Consider the following 27,745-nt stretch of genomic DNA (forward strand, 5'->3'; position numbering starts at 1 on the left):
TCATGCAATTTTATAAAGCAAACCAAAAGACCAAATGACACTGGGAGGAAAAGGCAGACAAAGGTGCTGTTGAGATTGCTGGTGGTTGGAACTCAGAATGTTTATATACGCAAACACCCGAACACAATGGTAAGCCTCCAGAAACGGAGTGAAACCGGGTTCTTGTCTTGTGCTGAGCCAGGAGTTAGGGTGGGTGCATCTACCATTCTCATTGCAGTGGAAAGCAGTGGGAGGTAACAGCCAGAGTCGCTTCTGTTTGCACAGAGAAAGTCTCAACGCTGCTCACACCTGCCTGCCTTCACCTGGTTGGCTACTGCCCACATCTGTCCAGCTCCTCCCAGGGAAGCACAAGTACATCCTGCTGTCCCCAAAACAGCTGGAGAGATAGTTCAGCGGTTAAGAGCACTGACTGCTCTTCCAGAGGTTTTGTGTTCAATTCCCAGCAACCACATGGTGGCTCACAACCATCTGTAATGTGATTTGATGCCCTCTTCTGGCCTGCAGATGTACATGCAGGCAGAGCATTGTATACATAATAAATAAATAAATCTAAAAACAAAAAACCAATGAGCAGGCAGCTTGAAGCACCCAGCCCACTTAGGCATTGCTATTAATGTTTATATTACGCTCTGTGGACAGCATATGACAGGCGGTCTTGGCATTAGCCATGCCCTTGGAAATTAGAGACCCAAGAATTCACCAAGCACAGCAGCCTGTCTCCTTCTGTACCAGCCGACTGTGCACCAGACACTGAAATCTGGTCCTTCCCTTCCCAAGCCATAGCTCTTAGGACCACAGGGCCTGTCCCAGTCGTGTTTCCATACATGTTAAGCATATGTGCACAGGCAGAAATAGAATTCAATGTTGTGTTTTGTGTATTGAAAATGTAGCAGACGTACAGATGGTCCCTGTCTCACGGTCTGTCACAAACTTCATAATAGTACGAGAGGATCTGCATTCAGTGGACAGCATCCTGGGAAATCTGGGGTCTCCACTTTCGTTTGTTTGGCTGGCTGGCTGGCTGGTGATAACTAACATGATGCTAGGCGGCCATCCCACCATCACCAGGAAAACAGTGTGAGAGCTATTGGGCCAGGTTATGAGTGCCCTATCAGCTTACCAAACTTGCAACTTAGTCTTTGTATATCAGGACAGCAAACGAGGAGCATCTGTGTATATACATTGCCCTTCCATCCTGTATCTCTAAGCTCTGGCCTTGGAGATTATTACCCCCCAAGTCTGTGCCCAGTAAGTTAATTTTTGTATTCCCTATGGGAATTCAACTCCATTACACTTAATAAAATCAAGGGACCGTGGATTGCATAAACAAAACCTACAGAGCAGAAGGGATTTTGTTTTTAGTAAAATCTCATAGACCTGAGATGAGTTAGTTCCTCCCAGTCAATGGGTTCTAAGCCGAGGTCACTGTTGTTGAAGCTGTAACAATAACGCTGAGCTCCCCCCCCGGGGCTCCTCTGATGAGTCACCCCGCTTCAGTCTCCTTCTAGCCACTGAGAAAATAACGAAGGAGTCCTCAAAGGCTGGCCCACCTCGAGCTGTGTGCTTCTGTGACTTTGAACTGACTCCCCCTGAGTTCACGGGGCAGGCAGCTGCAGCGACTGACTGTGTTTACACAGGGCAGAAGGGGCCGGTGAAGACTCATCTCTGTTTCCTTTAGCTCTGCACAGGAATTACAATCCACACTTCTTCATGCTGAAGCCTAGTTGCATGCGCCTCACCTCTTCCTCTAGCACTTGGCTGGCAACCTCTCATTTGTCATGAGAGAATAAAGTGTGCAGTGAGCGAAAGCCGCAGTTTCATTTCCCTCTCTCTTTATTATAAGAATTCATTCTGAGAGTTGGCGAAACCCATACTGTGCAGACATATAAGTTAACCCATTCTGAGCTGAGCCCGTTGCAGTGACTAATACTGTGAGAACTTTTAACAGTCCATAAATCCAACTTCGTGTCCAAGGGTAACAGGGAACTCAATATGTTGTGTATTATATGTCTGTGTTGCATGCATCACACAGAAAATTTATTGCTATCATAAAGTAGCTATGAAACCTGACAGTACTGATTTTTCTTTTTATCCTCTCAGTGCGTACAGAACAAAGGGTGCTTTAGTGGCAAAACAAGGTGAAAATTAAATTCGCAATTCTGGCAATAATCGTTGGGTGTCTGAGGAACTCAAGGAAAAACTGCCTCGCTTTAAGGAGGGTTTCCTCAGTTGGGAAGCAAAAACAAGAATTTCAAAACTAAACCAGTTTCCTTTTCCCAACCTATCGGCACATTGGGTAAAGACAATCTAAGCTAGGAAATAGAGTCACCCACTTCTCCAGCCAGTGAGAGAGAGCTGCCGGTGCCTGGTTTAGGGAGACAGGCCTTGTGGGGTTTGAAGGCTCAGTGGGCAAGTGGCTCCGGGAGACCAGTTGGTTCTAAGGAGGGGACACTACAATGTGCTTGTGTGGCCTGCCTATGCTTAATGTTAGGAATGAAGTCCATGTCTGGCCCCTTAACTGTCATCTCTGAAATATTCCTTGATTCATCCAAAAGTCTTATCAACCCTCTGCTACCCAAGTCCTACCTCTGTTGGCATGGCAACAAACAGGTAGGAGAGGTGATGGGTAATCCACACATGAATTGCTCTAAGAGAAAACAAATTGCTGAATCCAAGGAATGAAATACCCTTGAAGAACAAGGTGTTATGGCTTTTGCAAGCAGTTCAGCTACAGGAATGTTTCGTGGTTGGCGGGTGTATCAGCAAGGCGGTGTGGTGTAGCATAGACTTTGGTCCCAGGGCTTGGGTTTCAGTCCAGCGTAATAACAGAGTGGCCTTGAGAACAGCTATTGAAGCCTTTCCATCCTTAGCATCACAGGCTTTAAGCAAAGGGCTATGCTGGTCATGTGGATAGAAGAAGAAAGGAATTTTCTAATCACTCTGCCTTGCGCTCATTGTCTTGGTGAAGGAGGGCCACTATGGGTGACACCGACCCTAGGCTGGTGAGTCTGGGCTATATAAGGAAACGTACTGAGCATGAGCCAGTGATTGAGCCACGGAGCAAGCACTCCAGTTCCTGTTGAGCCCCTGCTGTGGTCAGAGTGTATTATCCAAGCAAGTGAATGGCACTAAAACAAAAATGTGAGGTAGAAATGTTCCATTTGGCCCCATCTTCTCATGCCTAGTTCTTAAAATAGCTTCTCTTCCCCCATCACATACACATTTTAGCAGTAAGGCGGGCAATCACCATCACCTGTACCCTCCCCACACCCCCCAGCGTTTGCCCCAGCCCCTCCTTCTTCCTTGTGCTATTAAGTCCGAGTCACCTTCATCCTAAACTGCCAAGTTGCACTGACCCCATTTTTGATGCAATACATCAAAGCTGTGCTGAGCGGAATTTTGTGTTTGGATAATTCAGACTCCAGGATCTCAGTGGATGAGGTTACACTGATTAACATAATAAGCTTGCGCAATCTTGTAGTCTAGCCTCTGGTGCATTCGTAATATCCTCAGAGGGAGTGTCTAGAAAGGCCAACATGCCTTTGTTCTGTGTGACCCGTAGCTGGCTGACTGAGCCAGACAGAACATTCTTTGATTTTTGGGAAGTGGGTAGTAGTCCTGAGCATTATGGAGTGCCTAGCAGTGTCTCTCTTTTTTTAAAGATGTATTTATTATTTGTACAGTATTCTGCCTGAATGTGTTCCTGCATGTCAGAAGAGGGTACCAGATCTCATTATTGATGGTTGTGAACCACCATGTGGTTGCTGGGAATTGAACTCAGGACTTTTGAAAGAACAGACAGTGCTCTTAACCTCTGAGCCATCTCTCCAACCCCTAGCAGTATCTCTTAATTAGATGCCAGTGGTAACCAAAAATATCTGCAGAAACTGCTAAGTTTCCCCACACACACACACTAGGGGGTAGGGGAGGGGCGCAGGGAAGAACGTTATTTCACTCAAGGAGAACTCAGCGACCGTGTATGGTTTGTGATGCCGTAGGATTAGGTCAAGGTAAAGGGGTTAAAGGCTTGAGACCAGCCAGAGCTAAATATGAAACAGGATAGAACTCAGACCTACCTGCATACAAGTAAGCAAGCAGGATTTTAATGCCAGATGCAAGCCTTTAATCTCAGCACTTGGGAGGCAAAGGCAGATATGTATCTCTGTGAGTCTGAGTCCAGCCTGGTCTACTTAGCGAGTTTTAGGCCAGCCAGGGCTACATAGTGTGACCCTGGAGGCACGGAGGCAGACGGGCGGAGGGGAGGGCAGGAAACTAAAATATAGAAAATATAGAAGCAGTTTCAAAAGGGAAGGGTCACATCAACAGTCATGAATGAGATCGAGACTTGTGAGTGACCCCACCCACCGAGGGGGACTATAAGCCGTTAATGCTCGCTTCAGGGAGGGAGTAATATTCCTGAGTGGTATAGCCACTGCTAAGTAACCCTTGCTCATGCAAGCAGCCATAATTAAATGCAGTGGGCCCCCAAAGCGAATAATAAAAATAATAATAAGACACAAAAGGAGGAAGACTTGCTACGAAGGAGCTTGCTGTGAGTGGGGAGGGAGGGAGGAGGTAATGGGGAGACGTAGAGTCAGGGGCGGTCAAGTGAGAAAAGATTAAAGTTTTTCCTAAATTCCGTGATGTACTCGTTTAGTGGGAAGTGCTCTGTAGAGCGGTGGCTAGCAGAACGTGTCGGTTTAGGTGCTAGAAGGAGGCTAGAGAATATGTCACCCCTAAAATTCCTCACCGTTCCAGACTCTTCTATGAACCTGTATTTGAACGAGACACCTCTAGAAAGAGGTAATATTAATAAAGATGGGTGTATTTACTTTGAAATCTGAGTCTTTTTGTTTTGGTTTGGTTTTTGTTGTTGTTTGTTTGTTTATTTGTCTTCAAAACAGAGTTTCTCTGTGTAGCTTTGGTTGTCCTGGACTCACTCTGTAGACCAGGTTGGCCTCGAACTTACAGAGATCCTCCTGCCTCTGCTTCCCAAGTGCTGGGATTAAAGGCATGCGCCACCACCATCCGACTTGAAATCTGAGTCTTAATTGTCACCAACACTTTCTTCTTTGTGTACAAGGAGCCAGAGATGTCGGGGGGGGGGGGGTACTTAGCAAATGCAAACTCCCTCCTTCAGGAGTTTTTGTAGCGAACACATGGCCTGCCTCATGTTGTTGGCACGGATAACATTTTGTGGCTGTCCTGTTCACTCCTGCTCTATAGTTTTCACACCAGGACTCTGAGTGCTCTCTGGGATTGTCATGGCCAAGCCAGCTGCTTACACTCCAGTCCCCCAGAGCTCTGGTTTAAGAGTCCCTTCTGGTTCGGACCCAGTGACCCCTACCCTACCCTTTTCTGAGCTGCTTGTAGGTTTTGAAGTTTGAATGAAGCCACCCTGCAAGATGACTTCTGTGCTCGCTCCATGAGCCTATCCCTCAGCATTTCCTGTTTTCATTCATGCTGTGAGTGAAAGAGCTGTGACACAAAGAAAAGAGATTGCCAAGACAAACAGTGGCTAAGGCTTGCGCAAAAAAAAAAAAAAAAAAAAAAAATTTTTTTTTTTTTTAATCTCGAGTCTTTTTTAAATAGGCATCCTTCTGAAACCTACGTTGCATGCTTTTCAGGAAAGACAAGTCTTGCTAAGGGGACTTGCTTCATGATCTCAGAATATGCCTGTTGAATTCTGCCTAAGACGATTCCTTGGCTTGGCGCTTGAAATTTGTATTAGGGACAACCAATAAGATAAGGGAATAAGTAGGTCACTAGGGGTGGTGGACTTGTTGGTAATTCTCCGGAAGTCCTGAGGAATGAAACCTGCAGGAAGGGTGGCCCGTCCTCTCTCACAGGCCCAGGCTTCTTATCAAGGCCCTTGGGGCTAAGACTGTGGAGTGAGGCTCTGAGGTGTCAGTCACTGTTGATGCCTTAGGAAGGAAAGTGTTTCCTGCTTTAGTAAACACCCATCACCCATCAGTTCACCTTCTCGCTGCTCCTTGACAGCCTGCAGTGTAGGAACAACCTAAAAGTGATCACGTGTTCAGAAAACAACACTCTCCAAAGCGTGGGAATCTGGCTCTTCCCTCTTGTTTCCTCCTGCACATTGCTTTGGCAGCTGGCGTCCCGGGACCTTCACAGCCACAGCCCCTTTCCTTCCCCTAACTGAAATTCTCTTTTCCACCACCCTTTTGTTTATTTCTAGCTTGCATCTTAAAATATGAAATTGAGCTTAATTTCTCTATTTAGCCATTCGAGGCGATAATATTATTCATTGTCAGATATGTGTGCCATTTCCACCATTGCAGCTTTGATTTAACCAAAACAGTTTTGAATAAAAAGAAAGAAAGAAAGGAAGAAAGAAAGAAAGAAAGAAAGAAAAAAGGAGAATAGATAAGACTGACATGTGTTTGGGTTTTTTTTTTTTTTTTTTTTTTTGGTTTGGTTTGGTTTTTTTGTTTTTGTTTTTGTTTTTGTTTTTTGTTTTGCTTTGTTTTATTTATTTATTTATTTGGTTTGGTTTGGTTTTTCTATTCTTAATGCGTCCATCTGTCTCTACTGAATTGTGACCTTTGCATTGCTGTTGAGTCCCATGCTATTCATTTATATAATTTTGTGTGTCAGGGACTGGTTAGGTGTTGAAGACAGCAAATAAAGCAGTTCCCTCCTCTAAAGAGGAGCATCAGAGTGGGCGTAGAGGATGCCGCATGCACTGAGAGGGTGGCCTGATGGGAATGCAAATCTGGGGCAGGGCAGCGGTGTTAGAAGGACAGAAACAATAGCAGAGGTGGAAGACGCCCTGGAGGACAAGAACAAGGGACAGTCCCCTGCCTGAGATTCAGACAAGCTTTCAGGATATGAGTCACTGAGTGAGGTCTAGACACTGCTACGGAATGAGGAGTGTGTGTGTGTGTGTGTGTGTGTGTGTGTGTGTGTGTGTGTGTGTGTGTGTACACGTGAGCACGCGCCCTCCTACATATGTATGTACACGATCCTACGTATGTATGTCTTTGCATGCATGTGGGTGTGCATGTGTGTAGAAGCCAGAGGACAGCTGCAGGTGTCGGTCTCAGGGTGTTACCCACCGTTCCTCCCTTTTTGGAGACATTTTTTCATAGGTCTGAAACACAATAATTAAGGCTAGACTGGCTGCCCAGCCAGCCCCAGGGACCCACCTGCCTCTACCCGCCTAGGCTGGGATTATAAGCATGAGCTATCATGCCTGGCTTTTTAGAACAAGGGCTCTGGGAATCCAACTCATGTCTCTGTGTTTATGCAAGCACTGTACCAACTGAGGACCTTCCCTTGCCCTAAAGTGTGGGGAGAAGTAGGGATGGTTTGCATGAGCAAAGCTCAAGGCTTCATGGTAAAGATGCTCAGAATTGCTTTCTTTCCGTTAACAGAAAGCCTGTGAATGGAGGAGACTCGGGGGTTGGGGGTGGCACCCTGAGAGTAAAGACGGAATAGCTAGTGCTAAGAAGGGGAAAGATTATAAAAGAAATGCATTTGTCCTTTGTACCCGTAGCAGGTGTTTTAAGGGTTTAGTATTTGTATTAGTTACTTTTCTTACAGCTGCAATAAGACACCGAGAAAAGCAACTTCTAACTAAGAAAAACCGTTCACTGTGGCTCCCAGTTTGCGATTGTAATCCATCCTGGCAGGAAAGGATGGCAGCAAGGGTGCGTGGCATCGTGTCCACAGTCAGGAAGCAGTACAAGATAAATATTCTTCTTAGCCCTGCTTCTAACCCCAACCCTCAACCCCACCTCCACCCCCCGCCCTACTTCTGTGGTCCTTACATCTCCAACATCCTAAAATCTCCTTTGCATCTTAAGCTTTATCTTCGTAGCCTCTCGGGACCTCCTTGCAGGGGGTTAGAAATCATCTCTAGCTTTGACCTTGACCGCGATGGACAGGATCATGAGAATGATCCTATCTGCCTCAGTGTAAAGAAGGAATGGCTTTCCAATTGTTCTGCTCTAATTCTATTCAAAGAAAGGTTAATAAAAAATCAGAGATGGGGGCAGGCAATGGGGGAAGGGGAGAAAAATGAGAACAAAGCCATGAAACCTATAATTTTCCATAGTAACCTAAAACATTAATTTTAAAAGATAAAATTGACTTGCCAAATGTGTATCAGTGGTCATAAAAGATGTTTTATGTCCTGGGCCCATAATCTTACCCTTGGAAATTTATTCCAAAAATACACCTTGAAAGAGATTAAAGCTCATATGTAGCATATTTCAGTATGGCATTGTGCATTCTGGAGTCTGCCCAAATATTCAACAACAGAGGAAATAGTTCTACAAATTTTGGCACATATATTTAATAAAATTATGAGCTACTGTTTTTATAATCATAAGTCCTGAAAGTTTGTAATACAGAAATAAAATTATAATTTTAATTTAAAGGAGACTACAGATATTGTGTGTATTCTATAAAAAAATAATGAAATATTAAAAGAAAATAATTAAGTGTATATAGAGTTTAAGAACACATCTGAAAAATATATTTCCATCAGTTCTTCTTGCTGTATCTTCATTTGTTTCCTTCTTCTTCTCCTTTTTCTTCTTCTTTGTGCTGTTGAGAATTTTAACTCAGTAATTCACTCATGCAAGCATTGTGCTACCTGGCTTCACTTCAGCCCTTAAGTATTTTCTTAAGGCTATAGTATATCCTTTTGTGTCTTATTCCTATCCATATCATTAATTATGGCCTCAGTCATACTGTCAGTAGATGATGCATATTCTAAAATATTTTTTACATCAGTTAGTATTCTTCCAAAATTATAATGGACAATCATTGCACATGGGTGTCTTGTTAAAATACTGATTCTGTTGGGACTGGAAAGATGTCTCAGAGGTTAAAAGCACTGGCTGTTCTCTGGAAGACCAGGTTTGATTGCTAGCACCCACATGGCTTATAACTCTCTGTAACAGGGGATCCATGGTTTCCTCTGACCTCTGCAGATACCAGGCATACAAATGGTACACAGATACACAAGCAGGCAAAACAGCCATGCACATAAAGTCAATTAAAATTTGTTATTTTAAATGCTAGTTCTGGTTGCGTAGATCTCATGGGCCCAATAGTCCACCTTTTTGTTTGTTTGTTTGTTTGTTTTGGGTTTTTGTTGTTGTTATTTTTAGTCCACCTTTTAAACAAGCTTTTAACTGATGCTGTTGCTCTTGGTCCAGGGGTCACACACTGAATACTAAGGCCCTGGAGCTCTCCCTTGTGTAGGAAGACAAGGCTACTAGCCCAGTATCGATGAGGGTGCTGGACGGCAATACATACACACGTTCTATCTGTCACCTCCACAGATATCACAACAGCATGTCTTAAGGGGGTACAGGTGTGCATAGACATGTACATGTGCTCATGTGCATACAGAGGCCAGGTGAAAACAAGGGCTGTCCTGTGCTGTCACTTTCTGCCTTCTTGTCTTGAGTCAGGATCTCCTATAAGCCCGGAGCTAGGCTGGTGGCCAGCGAGCCCCAGAAATCCTGTCTCTGCCTTTCACAATACTGGGGTTACAGGTGCGCACAGCCACACCAAGACCCTTTCACAGACGTAGAGATTTTTCACTCAGCTCCTCATGCTTGGGCCACAAGGGCTCTCCCCCACTGAGTCCCCGCAGTAACATATTTATCAGCTGCAAAGGGGCCTGTAAAAATGAATATGATTCTGCAGTGAAGCTGTTGCCTTTCATCACGTCTCCTGATCAATGTCCTCAAGCAATGCCTCCAACTTGAATTTTGCTCAGCTACAGAAATGATTAGGGACCCAAAAGTAAAAGTAAAATAACATTATAATGTATTCTAGATAGGTTATAAGGAATAGGACACGATGTTATATGCGTGTCCCTTTGGTAAAGTTTGGAACCTGATTACAAAGTTGAACATCCCATCTATGTTAAGAAAAGCTTTGGTTTGAGTTACAATACTCTTGGCCTTGCAGGCCTTGTGGCCTGTTGGGTCTAACAGTAGAGAGAGATGTGCCTTGTGCGATGAAGTTTAGCATCTTCCGCTGTGAGGGAGATGGCAAGTTAGCTTTGTGTAGGCATGAGATACAGTGCCTTGTAGTGGCCTTGGTGTGGCAGGAGCAGGAGCCATTGTGAGCGCTTGCAGTGTTGTTGGATATTGATTGCAGGCACCTGTTGCTGTTTTCCGATGAGAATAGCTTATTCCCTACTTGTTTCTGTACAGTGACTGAAGCTGGCTTTGGGGCTGATATTGGGATGGAGAAATTCTTCAACATCAAATGCCGGGCTTCTGGACTGGTACCCAACGTCGTCGTCCTGGTGGCCACTGTGCGAGCACTGAAGATGCATGGAGGTGGCCCAAGTGTAAGTTCTGGGTCCCCCCCCACACACACACACACACACCGCAACACCCAAGCTTTAAAATAACAAAAAGCCAGGAGCTGGAGAGATGGCTTGGTGGTTAAAAGCACTTCCTGTTCTTAAGGGGATCAGAGTTCAGTTCCCAGCACCTACCTACATCAAGTGGCTCACAACTGCCTATAACTCCAGTTCCAATGGGATCCAACACCCTTTCTAGATTCCACGGGCACCTGCACACACACACACACACACACACACACACACACACACACTGCTCATAAAAACACAGGTTTCACACACGTATGTACATAAATAATAAAAATCTTAAAGCCATATATGGGCTGGAGAATTGACTCCATGATTAAGAGTACTCGCTTGGCCAGGCATGGTGGCGCACGCCTTTAATCCCAGCACTCGAGAGGCAGAGGCAGACGCTGTGAGTTCGAGGCCAACCTGGTCTACAAAGTGAGAGTCCAGGACAGCCAAGGCTGCACAGAGAAGCCCTGTCTCTTAAAAAAAAAAAGAAAAAGAAAACCCTGTCTCTTAAAAAAAAGAAAGAAAGAAAGAAACAAAGAAAGAAAACCCTGTCTCTTAAAAAAAAGAAAGAAACAAAGAAAGAAAACCCTGTCTCTTAAAAAAAAAAAAAAAAAAAGGAAAGTACTCGCTTCTCTTGCAGAGGACCTAGATTCAATTCCCAGCACCCACATGGTGGCTCACAGTGGTCGGTAACTCCAGATGCAGGGCATATGACGCCCTCTTCTGCTGACCTTCTTGAACACCAGGCACATATGTGGTATACCTACATACATGCAGGCAAAACACTTATACACATAAAATAATTTTTTACAGTTAAAAAAAAAAGTCAGTTAATGGTGCATGCCTTTGATCCCAACACTCAGGAGACAGGGGCATGCACATCTGTGTGAGTTTGTGGCCACCCTGGTCTGCAGAGCCAGTTCCAGGACAGCCAAGACTACACACACACACACACACACACACACACACACACACCATATATGATAGTTCACGTCCATAATTTTAGCATCCAGAAGACCGAGACAGGAGGATTATCCCAGGTTCAAAAACAACAAGGGCTCAAAATAGAAAAAGATACAATGTGATTTAGTGTTTGAGACATAATATTGCTACATGTTTCCTTGTCAATAAAGTCGCCTTTCCCACCGACTCCCAGAGCACTTGGAGATTAGTTCAGTGTGTCAGCTGCTAGTAGTGCCCACTCCTGACTTCTAAAAGGCACTGTAAACTGTCTTAAGCCTCATCTCCGGCACACAGGGCAAGCTTCCATAAACATGTGGGTGTGGTCAGGAGTGTAGAGGTCTCATTCCTGGATGAGGACCGCTGGTGTCGGCAGGAGGGCTTCGGTGGATGTTTTCCTTGCTTCTGCGGATACTTTTTTGGCGCGTGGATGCGATTGACGATCAGGTTTCACCTAAGACCTCTTTCCTTCTGTCTCTGCCGATTGTGACTTCACCTTGTGACTCTAGCACAGTACAGTACTGCTCCTGATTAGCCCTTGTTGGGAAACACAAACCTGGATTTTTTTTTTTTTTTTTTAAATAAGGTCTTCCTATTTAGCCCTAGCTGGCCTAGAACTCACTATGTGGACCAGCTGGCCTGGAACTTTCCGAGATCCACTTGTCCGTCTCCCTTTTGCAGGGATTAAATGGGTGTGCCACCTCACCTAGCAATCTGTTTTAATATATGTGAAGACTTTTGATACCTAGCTTTAAAATGAACAAAAGGGGTATATATGGTTGGTTTGGTTGTGGTGGTTGTTGTTGTTGTTTGGTTTGGTTTTTCACTTCAGAAATTTCCAAGTTGGGAGATTTTTATTTGAAGTTCCATTGTCATTTTTTCACCTGGTAGCATTATAGCATATTGATGTGAAAGACAAACCATCAAACCTAATTTCTTAATCAGAGTGCTATGTTCACAAAACTCCTAATCAAAGGGTGGTCACCCACGAAAAACAAAGAACAGGTTTGCCATTGGCAAACTATGTTGTGTGATCCTCTTAGCATTTCTTTGTCTTAGGCACTATTTTTAATCCCGTTTATTGCTGTGGAAGCCAAGATTTGCTGGCTTTAGAGACAACAGCCAGTAGCAAGTCAACCCTGAAGCCACAAGTGTCCATCAGACCCCCTACTTTGTCCACCATGTACAGCTGAGTGGTGACGTGGGGTGCCAATGATCTGAACTCCAAGGACCACTATAGCCAGACGCTGCAGTACTTCATTTTACCTGAAGTTGCATTCGCTTTCAACTGTACAATTTGTAAATTAATTGTGATTATGCTCAAAATTCCAGTTGTTGCATCAGCCCTCCACTTTAGACTCCGCATCTCTGGATCAGCTTCTACTTTCAAAAAATAAAATCTACGTGGGGCTGAAGGGATGGCCCAGTGGTTAAGAGCACTGGCCACCCTTTCAGAGGACCAGGGTTCAATTCCCAACACCCTATGGCAGCTCACAGTTGTCTGTAACTCCAGTTCCTGGTGATCCTATACCCTCACACAGACACACATGTAGGCAAAACACCAATGCACATAACAAATAAATAAAATCTAAATTATATATGTGAGTCTCCTCCTGACTGCCCACAGATCAAAATATAGCTAGAACCTCAGCTCCTTCTCCAGCGCCATGTCTGCCTGCATGCTGCCATGTTTCCCACCATGATGATAATGGACTAAACCTATGAAACTGTAAGCCACCCCCAATGAAATGTTTTCCTTTTAAAAAAAAAATTATATATGTGTGTGTATGTAATTTGAAATATTCTCTTCTTTTTCTGCCACTCTCACATTTAAACTCAAAGAGTTTTGATTCTCTAAGAGATTTAGAGTCTGTCAGGTCTGATTTGGTCTTTATAAAACCTTGGAGACGCAGAGAGAGAGAGAGAGAGAGAGAGAGAGAGAGAGAGAGAGGCCAGTGGGAGACAGCAGTGGTGGTAACATCACACCTCTGTTTAGGAAACCGGTCAGACCTAGGATTTACAGTGCAGAGTTTTTCCAGACCTCCAAACTATAAAAATGCTTGCCTTGCCGTGGCTTCCAGCCCTATCACACACATTTCTCTCTTACCGTGTGTGCTGTCTTGGCAGGCTGTGTTTTCTGCCCAGTTTTTCCTTTCGATTCCTCCCTCCCTACTCACTACAATGGTTTTATGACAGAGACAATAACCACAAATTTTGGGACCGTAGTTAGAAAAGCTGATTATTTAGCCAGCTTCTCTTTACCGAAACGAATACCCAATAGTCAACGAATAAGGAGATATGATTTCTTTTCAATCGCAGCTTTGTAAGTTGCGGTCCTGTGGTCTGCTTTGCGCCTATAACATGGCAGTCAGTTAGTACATCAGGCTGGGAGCCCAGGACAAAGCAAAACCAATCACCTCCAATGTTGGGGGGGTTCTATATCTCTCCTGTGAGCTCCCGTTAGCACCTCCTTCTATACCTCCCGCTAGCTCTCCCTAGGAGAACGTACCCCCATAAATGTGTAAGGCGCAATCTATTACATGATTGAGTGATCGTAATCAGGGAGGGCTGCAAAGGCCTGGACTTGGCCTCACGGTGTTTTATAAAGGTCTCCTTCCTCTTCCGATTCTGAATTCCTCCCACCTCAGCAACTGTCCCAGGGCCTGGCATGTTCCAAGTCCAGGAAATGTTTTCAGTAACTGAGTCACAGGCGAACTTTCATCTTTCGGTCCTACATCCATATTAACCTGCATTACCCACCTCGGTGTGTTTGCTTCGAGGGGTAATATTTTTGATCCAGTATAGATTCTGCTTCTTTTCAACATCGTCACACAAAGAGCTATGGCTGCCTCGTATTGTTTACTCAGCTGAGGTTTGCTTTTCTAAGCTATTATTTGTGCAGGGGAAAATCCTGTGACCTTTGAACTTGCCCATTTTAACACAGTTATTTTTCTCGTTGCTGTGACCAAAATACCTGACAAGAGGCAGCTTAAAAGAGGAAGGGCTTGCTGGGGCTTTGAGCCCAACAGGATCGGGGCCAAACACTGATGCTCATCTTCTTTGTGCTATTGCCCGTTCTGTTCAGCTGTGGACCCCAGCCCATAGCACGGTGCTACCTACTTTCACCATGGGTCTTCCCTCTTCCAACAAGCCTCTCTGGAGGCACCCTTTACCCCCAACGCAGACACACCCAGGGGTGCTCCCCATTAATGCCCCAGGCATTTTCTAATGCCTTCCCGTTAACAGTGAAGATTTAACAGTTGCACCACCGGCATTTTAAATTCCTAGCCTGTCTTCCAGAATGCTAACCATTCTCGGGGCAGTCTAGGAGCTGACATCCCTGGACTCCTGAATCCACAGCCTTTTAGCAGTTAATTCCCTAAGTGCACTTCAGTAATCAGGGTTCTCCAGAAAGTAGAGGTTGCTGGGTATGCAGGTAGGTGGAGGATAATAAGGAATCGGGTCACGTGGTTATAAGCCCTGCAAGGCCAGAACCCAGGATCTATGTGTTCACCTGGAAACTCAGGAAGAGCTCATTGTGCAGGTCCGTTCTGACGGCAGCCTGCTAGAACATTCTCCTCAGCTTAAAGGAGACCAGCCTGTGTTGTGTTTCAGGTCTGCTGGCCAGTTGAAATTAACCGAATTACGGAGACTAGAGCATCCTGTTTTTCTGGAAGTCCACAGATCTATGTGTATAATCTCATCAAAAAATATCCTCAAACAAAACCATGCACACGTGATGATGCACCCTCGGCACCCTGTATTCCCACCAAATTAGCACGTGGAATAAACTATGTGTTTTGGCGTGTGGGGCATTGACCAGATTTCATTGCAAAAAAACATTTTTTTTTTTTTTATTAATAAGTAACTGTCTCCCCACTGTGTCTTAAGTGGTCCTTTTTTCTTCTTGACTTAGGGTGGGATGAATCCATTTCCCCAGATGGGTGCAAGTCTCTGACTGGGATCTCCCTTGAGTTCGGCTGGTAGCCAGTGTACTGTGGAGACCCAAATCCAGGCTCCTCCTTCACGTTTGTCTGCCCTACCAGTGACGCTTTTCACCGCTCTCTGCACTTTATTGGTGCATTTTGTTTTGCTTGTTGAAGTTTGGGGGATCCAGCCTACAATAAGACCAGCTCTATACCACCGAACCATTTTCTCCAAACCCCATGTGTATCTGAGAATTACCGTATAGATTCTGAGGTCCCTTTGGGGTTTCTAGTCAAAGGACGTTAGCCATCTCTTCGTTGGCTTAGGTCTGCTTTGAACACATTTCGATGAAAAATTATTGCTTATTTCATGAGGATCTTATATACCCTCTTACAGATCTGCTCCTGAGTGCTTTATATTTTTAGATACTATAACAGATTATTTCTGTCCTTATAATGTTACTTTATCCCTAGCCTATCTGAATTCTCTTAATTGTACTGATTGAACAGTACAGTTCTTTGGGGAATTCTGCGCTGCCATTGGTTGCCCAAAAAATGGGTTCTTTTTCTTCCTTCCAGTCTACAGTCTTTCCCTTGTCACTGGCAAGGTCTCTTAATTGCAATGCAGAGTTGGATGAGAGTTCCTGCTGTAGGCAGCTCCTCAGTCCTCATCTTAAAGGGGCATCACCAAGTGTGATGCCTAGGATCCGTATTCAGTGAAGACTCAGGGATTACCTTCTATTTTTAATTGTCCAAATTAGCATAAAAACTGATACAGGTTTTTCTTCTGGCTCTTGAGACGACAATTTGGTTTTTCTCTTTACGAGTGTTGCTTAAATCATCATTACTTGCATGAAATCTTACCTTGCCAGAACAAGCCCGATTTAGGCAGCTATATCTGCTCTATAAATAACTGGATTTTACTAATCAATTTGCTAATGTTTTGAGTCACTTTTCCCCCATTTATATGAGTAAGATGTTAGCTACACAAATTTTTACAATTGTGAAGGTTTTTTTTTTTTTTTCCTTAACTCTGGGAGGTTTGCATAAAAATTACAGTAATTAGCCGGGCTGGTGGCTCACACCTTTAATCCCAGCACTGAGAGGCAGAGACAGGTGGATGTCTGTGAGTTCAAGGCCAGCCTGGTCTACAAAGCGAGTCTAGGACAGCCTCAGCAGTTACATAAAAAAACACTGTCTGAGAAAAAAATATATAGTAATTGATTTATCCAAAGTTGAGTAGAACTCTCTCATAAAATCATTTGGGCCTATTGTTCTAGGACACTTTTTTTTTTTCAAGTCATGGGGTGGCTTTTAGTTTTTGTCTCTTTTTATTTCAGGTAACTGCTGGGGTTCCTCTCAAGAAGGAATATACAGAGGAGGTAAGAGGACCTAATCATTCAACTCTCTCAATGACTAGCTTCCAGTTGACCATCAGCGAATGGACCTTCCACCAGTGACTTCTTAGGAAGGTGCCTCTCTGAACTGAGGAGATGGCTCAGTGGGTAACCTGATGCTTACCTTGCAAGCGTAAGGACCCAAGTTCAATCCTTAGCAGACAGGTGGAAAATGTTTGGTGGCACACACTTGCTATCTTAACCCGAAGGAGGCAGATATGAGCAGATCCTTGGGGCTTACTAGCCAACCAGCCTACTTGGTGAGCTTAGGCCAGTGAGAGACTCTGCCTCAAAGAGAAAGGTAGACAGAACTTGAGGAACACCCAAGGTTGTCCACTGCCCTCTACATGCATGTGCTCATATAACTCGATTTTTAAAGAATGCTTATGGAGCCGGGCGTGGTGGCACAGGCCTTTAATCCCAGCACTTGGGAGGCAGAGGCAGGCAGATTGCTGTGAGTTCCAGGCCAGCCTGGTCTACAAAGAGAGTCCAGGGCAGCCAAGGCTAAGGAGAGAGACCCTGTCTAAAAAAAAAAAAAAAAAAAAATGCTTATGAAACTGGGTGGGATAAAGGGGGTAAAAAGCATCCAGTTAACTCAAAGCTGAAGACAAGACATCTATCCAATCCCAGGAAAGAGTGAAGCTTGTACCTATGTCTTCCTTTTTTTTTTTTTTAAGTGACTCTTGGAAGGTGCACAGTTATTTTTATGGCTTATAAGAGTGCAGTCACTTCCTGTGGATAAACAAGTCAACTGGGGGCAGTACCACTTGACTCCTACAGGTGGCACCATGGGCCTAAGCCAGATTAGCTAGGCTGGAGTCCTGCCCCACCCCCTCAGTATCCCAGAGACTGTGCCTTTTGCCCCTCTGGCTGCAAAAGGTAGGCTGCTTGTGTTCTGATGGCCGGTCCTCCATAGTTGCCTGGCCCAAGACCCAAATGCACGTGCTTGGCCTCAGAATAGTTCTGTAACCTAATTGGAACGTAAATCACCTCTGTCTGCAGCCATCTTTCTTAGAAACACAAGGTAGCCTTAGGTCCTTCTTTTAGAAGTTTCTAGGACAATAAAGTAAGAAAAGATAGGTGCAGAAGTTGCCCGTGTGGTGAGGCTGGTTCAGCTCGGTGGCAGGGGGTGTTTGCTGGAGTCTGATGGTAAGTAAGACGTAATGACACAGAGGCTGACTTCCTTCCAGAACATTCAGCTGGTGGCTGATGGCTGCTGTAACCTACAGAAACAGATTCAGATCGCTCAGCTCTTCGGGGTGCCCGTCGTGGTGGCGCTAAATGTCTTCAAGTGAGTCTGCTGTCTGTGGGGCCACACTAGTGACCACGTTTGTGTCCTGGGGGCACTTGGCTTTCTCTGCTTCATCTGAAAGACATGGGATTCTGTTGCTTTGGTTTCGTTTTGTTTTCACAAATGTGTTCTCAAGTGTTACTGTGGAAATGAAACTCAGATAGTAAATTACCATGTGGTTGTGGAAGGGGGTTGTTTTGGTTTTTGCCATTCTATCCAGGGCTTCTGTCTGGTAGACTCAATGAATGATCAAAAGGAAACGTTATGGAATTTTCTAGGTTAAAAAACCCAGAACAACCTGAAATATTTGAGTTGTGTTAGAGAGGATTCTTTCTATGTGCTTTTCTTCAAGTCTGATTTATTTAAACACAATGTGACCACTTTTGATGTTTAAAATATATTCAGTGTTAGGGAGTGAAGTTCTGTGTAAACCGTTAGTCTTTCTTTCAAAACATCACTAAGTGAACACAGATGCAAAAAAAAACCCACAAACATTCTCGTTGCCAGGACTGACACCCGCGCGGAGATCGACTTAGTGTGTGAGCTCGCTAAGCGGGCCGGTGCTTTTGATGCGGTCCCCTGTTATCACTGGTCGGTTGGAGGAAAAGGGTCTGTGGACTTGGCTCGGGCTGTGAGAGAAGCTGCAAATAAAAGAAGCCGCTTCCAGTTCCTGTACGATGTGCAGGTAAGTCGCAACCACCATGACAACAGTGTATCCTGTAGACGGCCAGGGCGTCAAGCACTGTTTACATGGGCCATCTCATGCAGCCTTCCTGGAGGCTTTACAGAGAAGGAAACTCATGAGTAAAGCCAATCTGGCAAGGTCTGTGTGCCAAGGGCAGCTCCTACTCCTGCCCCAAACCTGTGCTCTTAAGGCCAAGGCTCTGCTTTCAAGGGAGGGGAGGGTTCTAGGTGCTAAGCTCATGCCTGCAGGGAATGACCTTCCAGTAACAAGACTTTTAAACTGTCTCACCACTTCTCAATTATGAAGCGTTTTGCTTGTCCACTTCTGCTATGGTTCTTTCCGGTGTGTGTGTGTGTGTGTGTGTGTGTGTGTGTGTGTGTGTGTGTGTGTGTGTGTGTGTTTCTGTCTGCCTACCGTGTGGGTTTCAGGCATGGAGCCGAGGGTACGGCTCAGCTGCAGGTACCTTCATCCATGGAGCCACCTCACCAGCCTTCATTGTGGTTTTCTTGCATGCTATCATGCAAAATTTTCCTTGTAGTAAAACCTATTTTACCACTTGTAAGTGTACAATTCAGTGGCGCTGAGTACATTCACGGTGTCGTACAACCAGTTTCTGGAACTAATCTCATCTTAGAAAGCTGAAACTTTGTATCCACTGAACAGCTCCTCGTGTGCCTTTCTGTGAACCACCATTCTACTTTATGTCTAGGAATTTGACTACGTAGATACCTTATAATACGTTGGATCTTGCAGTATTGGTCTTTTTCTTTTTCTTTCTTTTTTTTTTTTTTACTGTGGCTTGTTTCACACAGTGTAATGTCCACGGTGTCATAGCCTATGTCAGACTTGTCATTTCTTTTCAAACTGGGTGTTGTCTTCACTGCATACATAGACTGCATTTTGTTGACAGGCCTACATTGCTTCTACCACGTGACTACTATAAATGCGGCTGTGACCATGTGCATGCAGAGTGTGTGTGTGTGTGTGTGTGTGTGTGTGTGTGTGTGTGTGTGTGTGTGTGTGTTCAACACGCTTTACAGTTTTTGGACTGTCTAGCCAGCAGTAGGAATCCCGGGTTTCCAAGCTTGGCTTCTCTCTTTTCTTGGTGTTTTGTTTTCTGAAACAGGCTCTCCTGGCTAGCCTTGAACTTACTGTGTAGCTAAGGATGGCCTTAACTTGTTAGTCCCTCCTACCTCTACCTCCTTGGTGCTTCGATTGCAAGTATGTGTCACTATGTCCAGCCTTATAGTTTGTTTTTTAACAGCTCTTGACATTGCATTGAGCCTTAAGTAGAAAGCCTGAGTTTCCACCCTCCTCACATTCTGGATTTCACGGCTTTTGCTCTGGCCAATGGATTTGTCCTCAGGTTGTCTATGGCTTCCAGAAGGTCAGCCCAGAAGCTGACAGCCACTCCTCCCATCTCCTTCTTGAACAAATTCCCCAAGCCTGTCTCAGAGATACCACCAATCTCGCTCCTGCTCACGTGACTCAACAGTGTGAACAGAAAGCAAACCCAAGCAAGGTGGGGAGGGCTTAGTCACATCTGTCAGCCCAGAGATTCATAAAGCAAGATCGCAAGGGTGGGGGGCTGTCCACATACCACCTACATGGGTACTTTGCAGCTGTTCATAGAGGTGGGGGAACCTGCCCACTGTCCTGGAACTAGAAAGAGGCAGGACTAAGGGAACAGGTTAGCATCCAACCTTGATCTTCAGCACCTGGAAACTGTGTGCAGAGGTGTGTTTGAGGGAGGAGAAGTGCTTGAGGGGACAGTGACTTTATGTAACTCATCTTAGAGAGGTGACAGAAATGGAATAGGCCACAGAGTCCCCGCTGGAGGAGGGATATCACCAACATGTAGCATTTGTGGGAAGGGCTCACAGAAAGAAATGTGGTGGTGCCGAATGGATTGATTCGTGGGAAGGCCCCTTGATGGATGAGAGACTAGAATATTCTGGGTTACAGTCAAGATCAACAGGGGAGGCCTGGTGACATGGCTCAGCAGGTGAGGATACATGCCACCAAACCCAATGACCTGGGTTCAACCCCAGGGACTCACATGGAGGCATGTCAGGAAGTCAAGGTTGTTCTCCAATACATAGTAAGTTGGAAAGCAATGGTTTTGTGTTGTTTTGGGTTTTTTGAGACAGGGTTTCTCTGTGAAGCCCTGGATGTTCTGAAACTCGCTCTATAGGTCTACAGACTGGCCTCGAACTCAGAGATCTTTCTGCCTCTGCCTCCCAAGTGCTGAGATTGGAGTTTCAAAAAGTCTGTGACATCCACCAACTCTCAAAGGAACCCTTCTTTTTTGTGTGTTCCACTTGCATTTTAATTATTTTCTTTCCTGAGTACCCATTTTTTGTGTTAAAATGTCATATGTTGGCAAATCAGAGTTGCTTTTCTTTGTAAGGTGCATGCATTCTTAATGCACTGTCAGCATCAGGCAGAATCACACTAGATCAATCACACACACTTCCTTCTCTTTGAGACTCGAGAGCTGTGAGTAGAATCAGAAAAACCCATTTTGGCAAAGGTGGAGGGTGACGCTGAAAATGAGCCAGATTCTCGTTTGTTCCATCAGGATTTTATTCTCTCCGGATCCCTCTACTCTTCTACACCTGCAGACATTTTGAGGTGTGACCTTCACAGGAAGGCAGGCTCACGTGTGATTTTTGTGAGAAGGTCTTTCCTGTCACTTACGTAGAACCATTCTCTGGGATGCGCGCGGGGGGGGGGGTGGGGGGGGGGGCGCGGAGGCTGGGTGGAGGAAAACCGGAAATTTAGCATATCCCAGTTAGAGGTGAGGTCCTGTGAGTTCTCTTGTAATTGAGACTTGAGGCATTTGTCACCAGATCCTCAAAATCTATATGCATAAATGTAAATGCATGTATCCGTGCACATATGCTTACATCTATGTATATAAAGTAGGGTTTGGTAGAGTAGAGGTGTGACTGATTCAAAGTCATTCTTTTTAAATGTCTGCATCTATGGCTTTACATACATTACTGTGCATGTGGGGTTGAACTTGTAGAATTTTTAAAACTTAAAATGTAACTTGTTCATCTCTGTATGTCTTACCAATTTCATAGCAATTAGGGAGATGGGGCATGCTCCCATGAGACAGATTGCAGACCCCTTCTCCTTACTCATGTCCCTGACCCTACTTTGTCCTCCTGTTGTCACCTCTCCCTTGCTCACCTACGCCTGCGTGTCTTTGCCCATTTCCTCTCTCTCTTTCCTAGGTACTGGGCCCTTTGGAGTAAACTATAAAGCTACCCACACATTTCCCTCCTGGCCTTTCTTGCCCCTGTGCTGTTATAGTCTCAATGTCTTACTTGTGTGTGAGCTGCCTTTGCAGAGCTCCAGTCCTCTGTCCTGCCCCGCACCAGCCTCCTCTGCATGATTCATCCCCAATTCCCATGACACCCAAAACAGATCTTGCCCAACTCTGGCTCTTCTGGGTTTACCTTTGACCTTCACGCACCTCCACAGTCCATCGGGTGCTTCACTCCTATGTGCTAAATGGCCACAAGAGATCTGGGTGTCACACAAGAACCACCGTGACTTCCGAAGCACCCTCCTCATTGTCCCATGTGGGTCTGGCCAAGCCCCTGCCAGCTCTGTCTCACTGAGGGAAGAAGTGGCACTTGATCAGAAAGAAACAGTGTGTGATTTCACTTATGTGCCCCAAGAAAAGTGGAACATCATTGTGATGGAAGTTTCTAGAAATGCATTATTCCCTCTATGAGAGAATCTCCAATGGCAAACGAGGAAGGTCACCCCACCAGTGAGACAGCCACCATTTACCCCTGTCCCATTCTCACGGGGCCTTTTACATTTAGACGAGATGAGAACATAGTCTCATTGTAGGGACTAAAAGTGGACCCTAAAGACACCAGACGTAGTTAAATCCATCTGGAGGTAACTGTTCCCTTCAGAGTCAGGAGAGACATGTATTCACCCCAGTTTCAAGAAGTTGAGTCTTTATTTTAAATGATTTTTTTCCAGAAAATTGTTTTCTTTCTTATAAGCCTCTTCCACCCTCTCCCCCCTTCCCTCTCAGTGAGTGTGTGTGTGTGTTGTGTGTGTGTGTTACACATGCACATGTGTGTAGAAACCAGAGGACAGCCTCAAGTGTGGTTCCTCAGCAGCAGTGCACCTTGTCTCCAGTGGACAGGGTCTCTCTTTGGTCAAGGAGGCTAGGCTGCCTGGCCAGCAAGCCTCAAACATCTACCTAGTTCCACCTTGCCAGTGCTAGCATTACATGTGTGCACCACCACACCTGTCTTTTTTTTTTTTTTTTTTTTTTTTCTTTTTCTTTTTCTTTTCTTTTCTTTTTTTTTTTTTTTTTTTTTTTTTTTTTTATGTAGGTTCTGAGAGATCAAACTCAGGTCCCCAGGCTTTCAGAGCAAGCACTTCACCAGCTGAGCCGTCACTCCAGCCCACTTCTCAGTCTTGAAGGAGACATTTGGTCTTGAACCCGGGGTTGTTTCCCCCGGAAGCACATCTCAGTGGACAGGAAATGGCTTTGCTATGCAGCTAGGAAAGTCAGACACATACAAAGTGCACAGGCTCCTTGCACATGAAAGTGAAATGGAGCAATGCCTTGTGTTTGTTCCCACGGCTCTTACAACGCACACATTTCCGAGTTGGGTTGTGAGACGCGAAAGAGAAGATACACCATGAAAATGCATGATCAAGCGGGCATGGTGGTGCACATTTGCAATTCCTAGCACTCAGGAAGCCGAGGAGGAAGATCAAAATTTCAAGGGGGGGAAAAGAATTGCAAATAAGTGTGGTAGTGCCTGCAGAATTCTATTTGAGAATAAAAAAAAAAAAAAAAAAAATCATTCTTGCAAATTCCTTACTTGCAGTGTTTCTCAGTGGTGAATGCAGGTTTTCTAACAATGCGACATTTATTCACTTCCCATGTCCTGTTGTTCCGCATCACACATCACAGTTGCCTTGCGGGGTGGGGGGAGGGGGTGGGGGAGGAGATGAGTTTCCTCGGGGGTTCTAAAGTGAACCCCCTGCTCAGGGTGGATTCTTGGGGCTCAGGCTCCTAGAAAGTTTATGCTCTCACCCCCTCGGTGACTCACATGTCTCTGGCACAAAGTATGGTTTGTGTCAGAGATACAGAACCCTGATCTTCCCTGCAACAATGACAGCTGCTCTGGGACACCAGGTGGCACATGTGCCCTGCAGCCCTTGTACCCATGTTGTCTGGTCAGGGCAAATGAACACGGGCAGTTTCCAGTTGTGTGTCTGTTGGAATTACCGGAAAGGGCGCCTGCCAAAGTGTGTGGATGTCATTGAAAAATTAATGCTTCATTTAAAATACAGACTATGAGCTGTAGTAATAATTACCGTGCACCTGGAGATTTATATTTGACTTACAAGTTATTAATTGATCCTTCTCTTTAAATATTTTATAGGCATCAAAATGCATTATTCCAGTATCACAGAATAAAAATGGTTAACCTACATGCCTTCAGCTCCATGGCCTTGGAGAAACAAAAGAGTACTATTTTTTATTCAGCATATCAGGACGCATACCAATGACTTTATTTGGTGCCCAGCTGAAGCAGCAACCGCGTGGGCTTACTAAGATATGGTCAGGGGTGGGTAGCGGAACACTATGTAGTGTTTTCATCACTTGAAGGAGATTTTTTTTTCCAAGCTGCTGCCTTTAGCAGCCGATCTCCAAGTAAGCAGAAACATCACTGTTTGTTTATGAGACATTGGTTTGTTGTTGTTGTTGTTTCTCTCTCTCTCTCTCTCTCTCTCTCTCTCTCTCTCTCTCTCTCTCTCTGGCATATGTCCACGTGTGTGTGGCTGGGGGAGGGGTATGTGTACCTGAATGCACTTGGAGGTCACGCAAGAGCATCTTACCTCATCATTCTGTACCCTATGCCATTGAGAAAGAGAGTCTCTCACTGACCCTGGAGGTTGACTGGCAAATAGCAAACTCCATCAACCTATGTCTCTCATAGCACTGGGCCTACAGTGGATGTGGGGATTCGAACTCTGTTCCTGATGCTTGCTCTGCAAGCACTCTTGTCCACTGAGACAGCCCAGCCCTCCAGCCCCACAAAGTCTTTTTACATTATTATTTCTAGCAGCTTTTTTTTTTTTCAAACAATCCACTTTATTTGGGGTGTGTGTGATTTGCATTAGTTAAAAGGTGATTGTGTCACTTCCACACTTTCCTTCCTCTGACCCTGCCAATGCCCCCCTTACTCCCTCTCAAATTAATGGCCTCTTTTTCATTGATTATTGTTGAGAATTCATAAATATATAAATTCAGCCAGCTGAGACCGTTTCTGTTGCTTTTGTGTGCATGACGTCACAGCTGACCACTTTGTGCTGGATAATGGACTAAAGGTCTCGTCTCTGGGAGAGGCTAATTCTGATCTCAGCAGTCATTGCTGACCTGTAGTCCTCTGCCTATGGGCGGGACCTTCCTCCCAGATTTCCTCTTCCGCATTCATATTTCTATTAATATTGTCATTGTTCAGGCCGCATTTCAGGAAGATACAATCTCACAGCAGGATGTCTTGATCTTCTGGCTCCTGTAGTCTTTCTACCCCCTCCTTTGTGATGTTTCCTGAGCCTTCGGTGCAAGTTCTGTTATAGGTGTATCCACTGGGGCTGGGTCTCCGTGATGTGTGAATCTCTGTGTTGTGACCATTTGTTTTCTGCAATGGTCTCCACTTGCTATAAAGAGGGGCATCTCTGTTGAGGGGTGACAGCTGTACTTCTCTGTGGATAAAAGAATACGTTTTAGAATAGAGTTAGGAAAGCTGGGCATGGTAGCACACACCTGTGATCCCAGCACTCACAGAGGCAGAGGCAGGTGAATCACTGTGAGTTCGAGGTCAGCCTGGTCTATAAAGCGAGTCTAGGACAGCCAAAACTACCCAAAGTAACCCTGTCTCACCTTGAACTCACAGAGCTCTGCCTCTGCCTGCCACCTGCTTGGTAAAATACATGTTCCACCATGCCCAGACATATGTGTGTGTGTGTGTGTGTGTGTGTGTGTGTGTGTGTGTACATACACACAACTAATCATAAAAAAGTATATATAAAACCATAGACACTTTTCTGGGATTTATCGGCTGGTTTATTCTACTTTAAAAAAAAAAAAAAAAAAAAAAAAAGAAAGCTTGTAAATAGTTTAACAGTTTCTTTGGGTATTTCCAGAACCTTTTCAAGAATAACATATTATATGACTCCTAAGTAGCTTCTCCCAGCCTCGGTCACCAAAGCTGTGCCATGAGCATGACCTAGAAAAGTCACTATGTCCTCCACCTTACACTGATGGCATCATTAGACCAACATCTGCATGCAAGAAGCTATACATGGGGCTGGGGAAAATGAACCAGAAGTTAAGAGCACTTGCTGCTCTCCCAGAGGACCCAGGGTCAATTTCCAGCACCCACATGGCAGCTCACAGCCATCTTTAACTCTAGTTCCAGGAGATCCAACACCCTCTCCTGGCCTCCATGGACACTGTGACATAGACATACATGCAGGCAAAATACCCACACACACAAAATAAAATAACTTTTTAAAAAGAAGCTGCACAAGCCAGGTGGTGTTGGTGCACACCTTTAATCCCAGCACTTAGTAGGCAGAGGCAGGTGGATTTCGGTGAGTTCCAAGACAGCCAGGACTGTTACACAGAGAGACCCTATCTCAGAAAAACAAGCAAACAAAACAACAACAACAAGCTGCACAACAATAGGATGGTTGGTCATATTGCTTTTCTAAAGCCATACTGCCCAAGACAGTGGCAGCTGTTTAGATTATAATGAACTAAATAAAGTTAATAATTAATTTCCTCAGTCATTTTTTAAATGCACTAGTCACATTCCAAGGGCTTTAACGCTTCCATGACATGCATTTCTTCTTGGCTAGAAGGAACAGCTGGAAAGCATTTGCATGGTGACAGCCATTCCATTGAACACTTCTATTCTAGAACATTCCAGGTTTCTAACTGTCAGTTTCAGGGGCTTGGGAGAAAACTGGCATGGAATGTGTTTGGAGAAGTCAAGGCCTAGCATAGGGTTAGCTCAGAAAGGATCACCAACACTGATATAGGCATCCGGCTTTATGAAGCATTGATTCTCATTCGGTGTGTAGAATGTTTGGCTGCATGTGTGTCTGGGCACCACCTGTGCACCTGGTTCCTAGAGAGGCCAGAAGATGCCATCAGATCCATTGGGGCTGGAGCCACAGGTGGTTGTGAGCTGCCAGGTAGATGGCTGGGAGTTGGGCCCAGGTCCACTGCGAGAGCAGCCAGTGCTCTTCGCCACTGAGCCACTTCTCAAGGCCCTGAAGTCTTTCTACTGTATTTTATACCACTCTGTTGCCCAAGTCAGATGCTCACGACTTTAGAACAAGCTTTCTGTCTCCTGCTGTTTGGACCCAGGCTTCTGCCTTGCTCTTCCTGTAGGATAATCATTCCTTCTTTTGCTTGCTGAGATCTTCCTTGTCCTTCCTTCGAGACGCTATTCAAGTTGTTTTGGTTTTGTTTTTCTCATTCTGGGGGACCAACCTCAGAGCCTTGTGCATGCTCGGCAAGTGCTCTACCACCAAACTACACCCTTGAGAGTCCCCTTTAATGTCTGGCCAGCTGTTGCAGATCGCCATGCCTTCCCTGCGGTCTGCTGCCTCCTGACTTCTTCATGTTTACTCGGAGCCTTGATTGCGTACTCCCCAGTTACTCTTGTTTATTGTGCCATTGTTTGCACCCCATCAGGGATTCTTGTACAGAAAGTCCCCGAAACTTGCTAATGACGCCTTGATATTGTGGTTAGCACAGGCTTGGGCAAGGCATACTCTGTGTGTGTATGTGTATGTGTGTGTGTGTGTGTGTGTGTGTGTGTGTGTGTGTGTGTGTGTGTGTGCGCGCGCGCGCACCACTCTGCTAGACACTAGCCCTGTCAGGGGAAAAGAATAAACAGATTCGTCCCTGTGTACACAATCATAGGAATGCGGGTAAATGAATAAACACTCATAACATTATCATTTCATTTGTTTTTTATAAGAGCTATCATTTGCCATGAAGCAGTGTGAGTGAATCTTAGTTCAGATGAAGATCATTAC

General features: G+C 45.0%; 1 protein-coding gene across 1 annotated transcript in view; it reads left to right on the forward strand.

Moving 5' to 3' along the window:
- Mthfd1l (methylenetetrahydrofolate dehydrogenase (NADP+ dependent) 1 like) overlaps positions 1–27,745 on the forward strand; it is a 184,621-nt gene that overhangs the window by 101,863 nt on the left and 55,013 nt on the right. The window contains exons 21-24 of the mRNA XM_051164179.1: positions 10,203–10,342; positions 16,602–16,643; positions 17,849–17,949; positions 18,457–18,634. Of these exons, the coding sequence (XP_051020136.1) occupies positions 10,203–10,342; positions 16,602–16,643; positions 17,849–17,949; positions 18,457–18,634 (461 nt within the window). The remainder of the gene's footprint in view (positions 1–10,202; positions 10,343–16,601; positions 16,644–17,848; positions 17,950–18,456; positions 18,635–27,745) is intronic.

This window comes from Acomys russatus, chromosome 21, assembly GCF_903995435.1.
Source record: "Acomys russatus chromosome 21, mAcoRus1.1, whole genome shotgun sequence".
In the NCBI taxonomy this organism is placed as follows: Eukaryota; Metazoa; Chordata; class Mammalia; order Rodentia; family Muridae; genus Acomys; species Acomys russatus.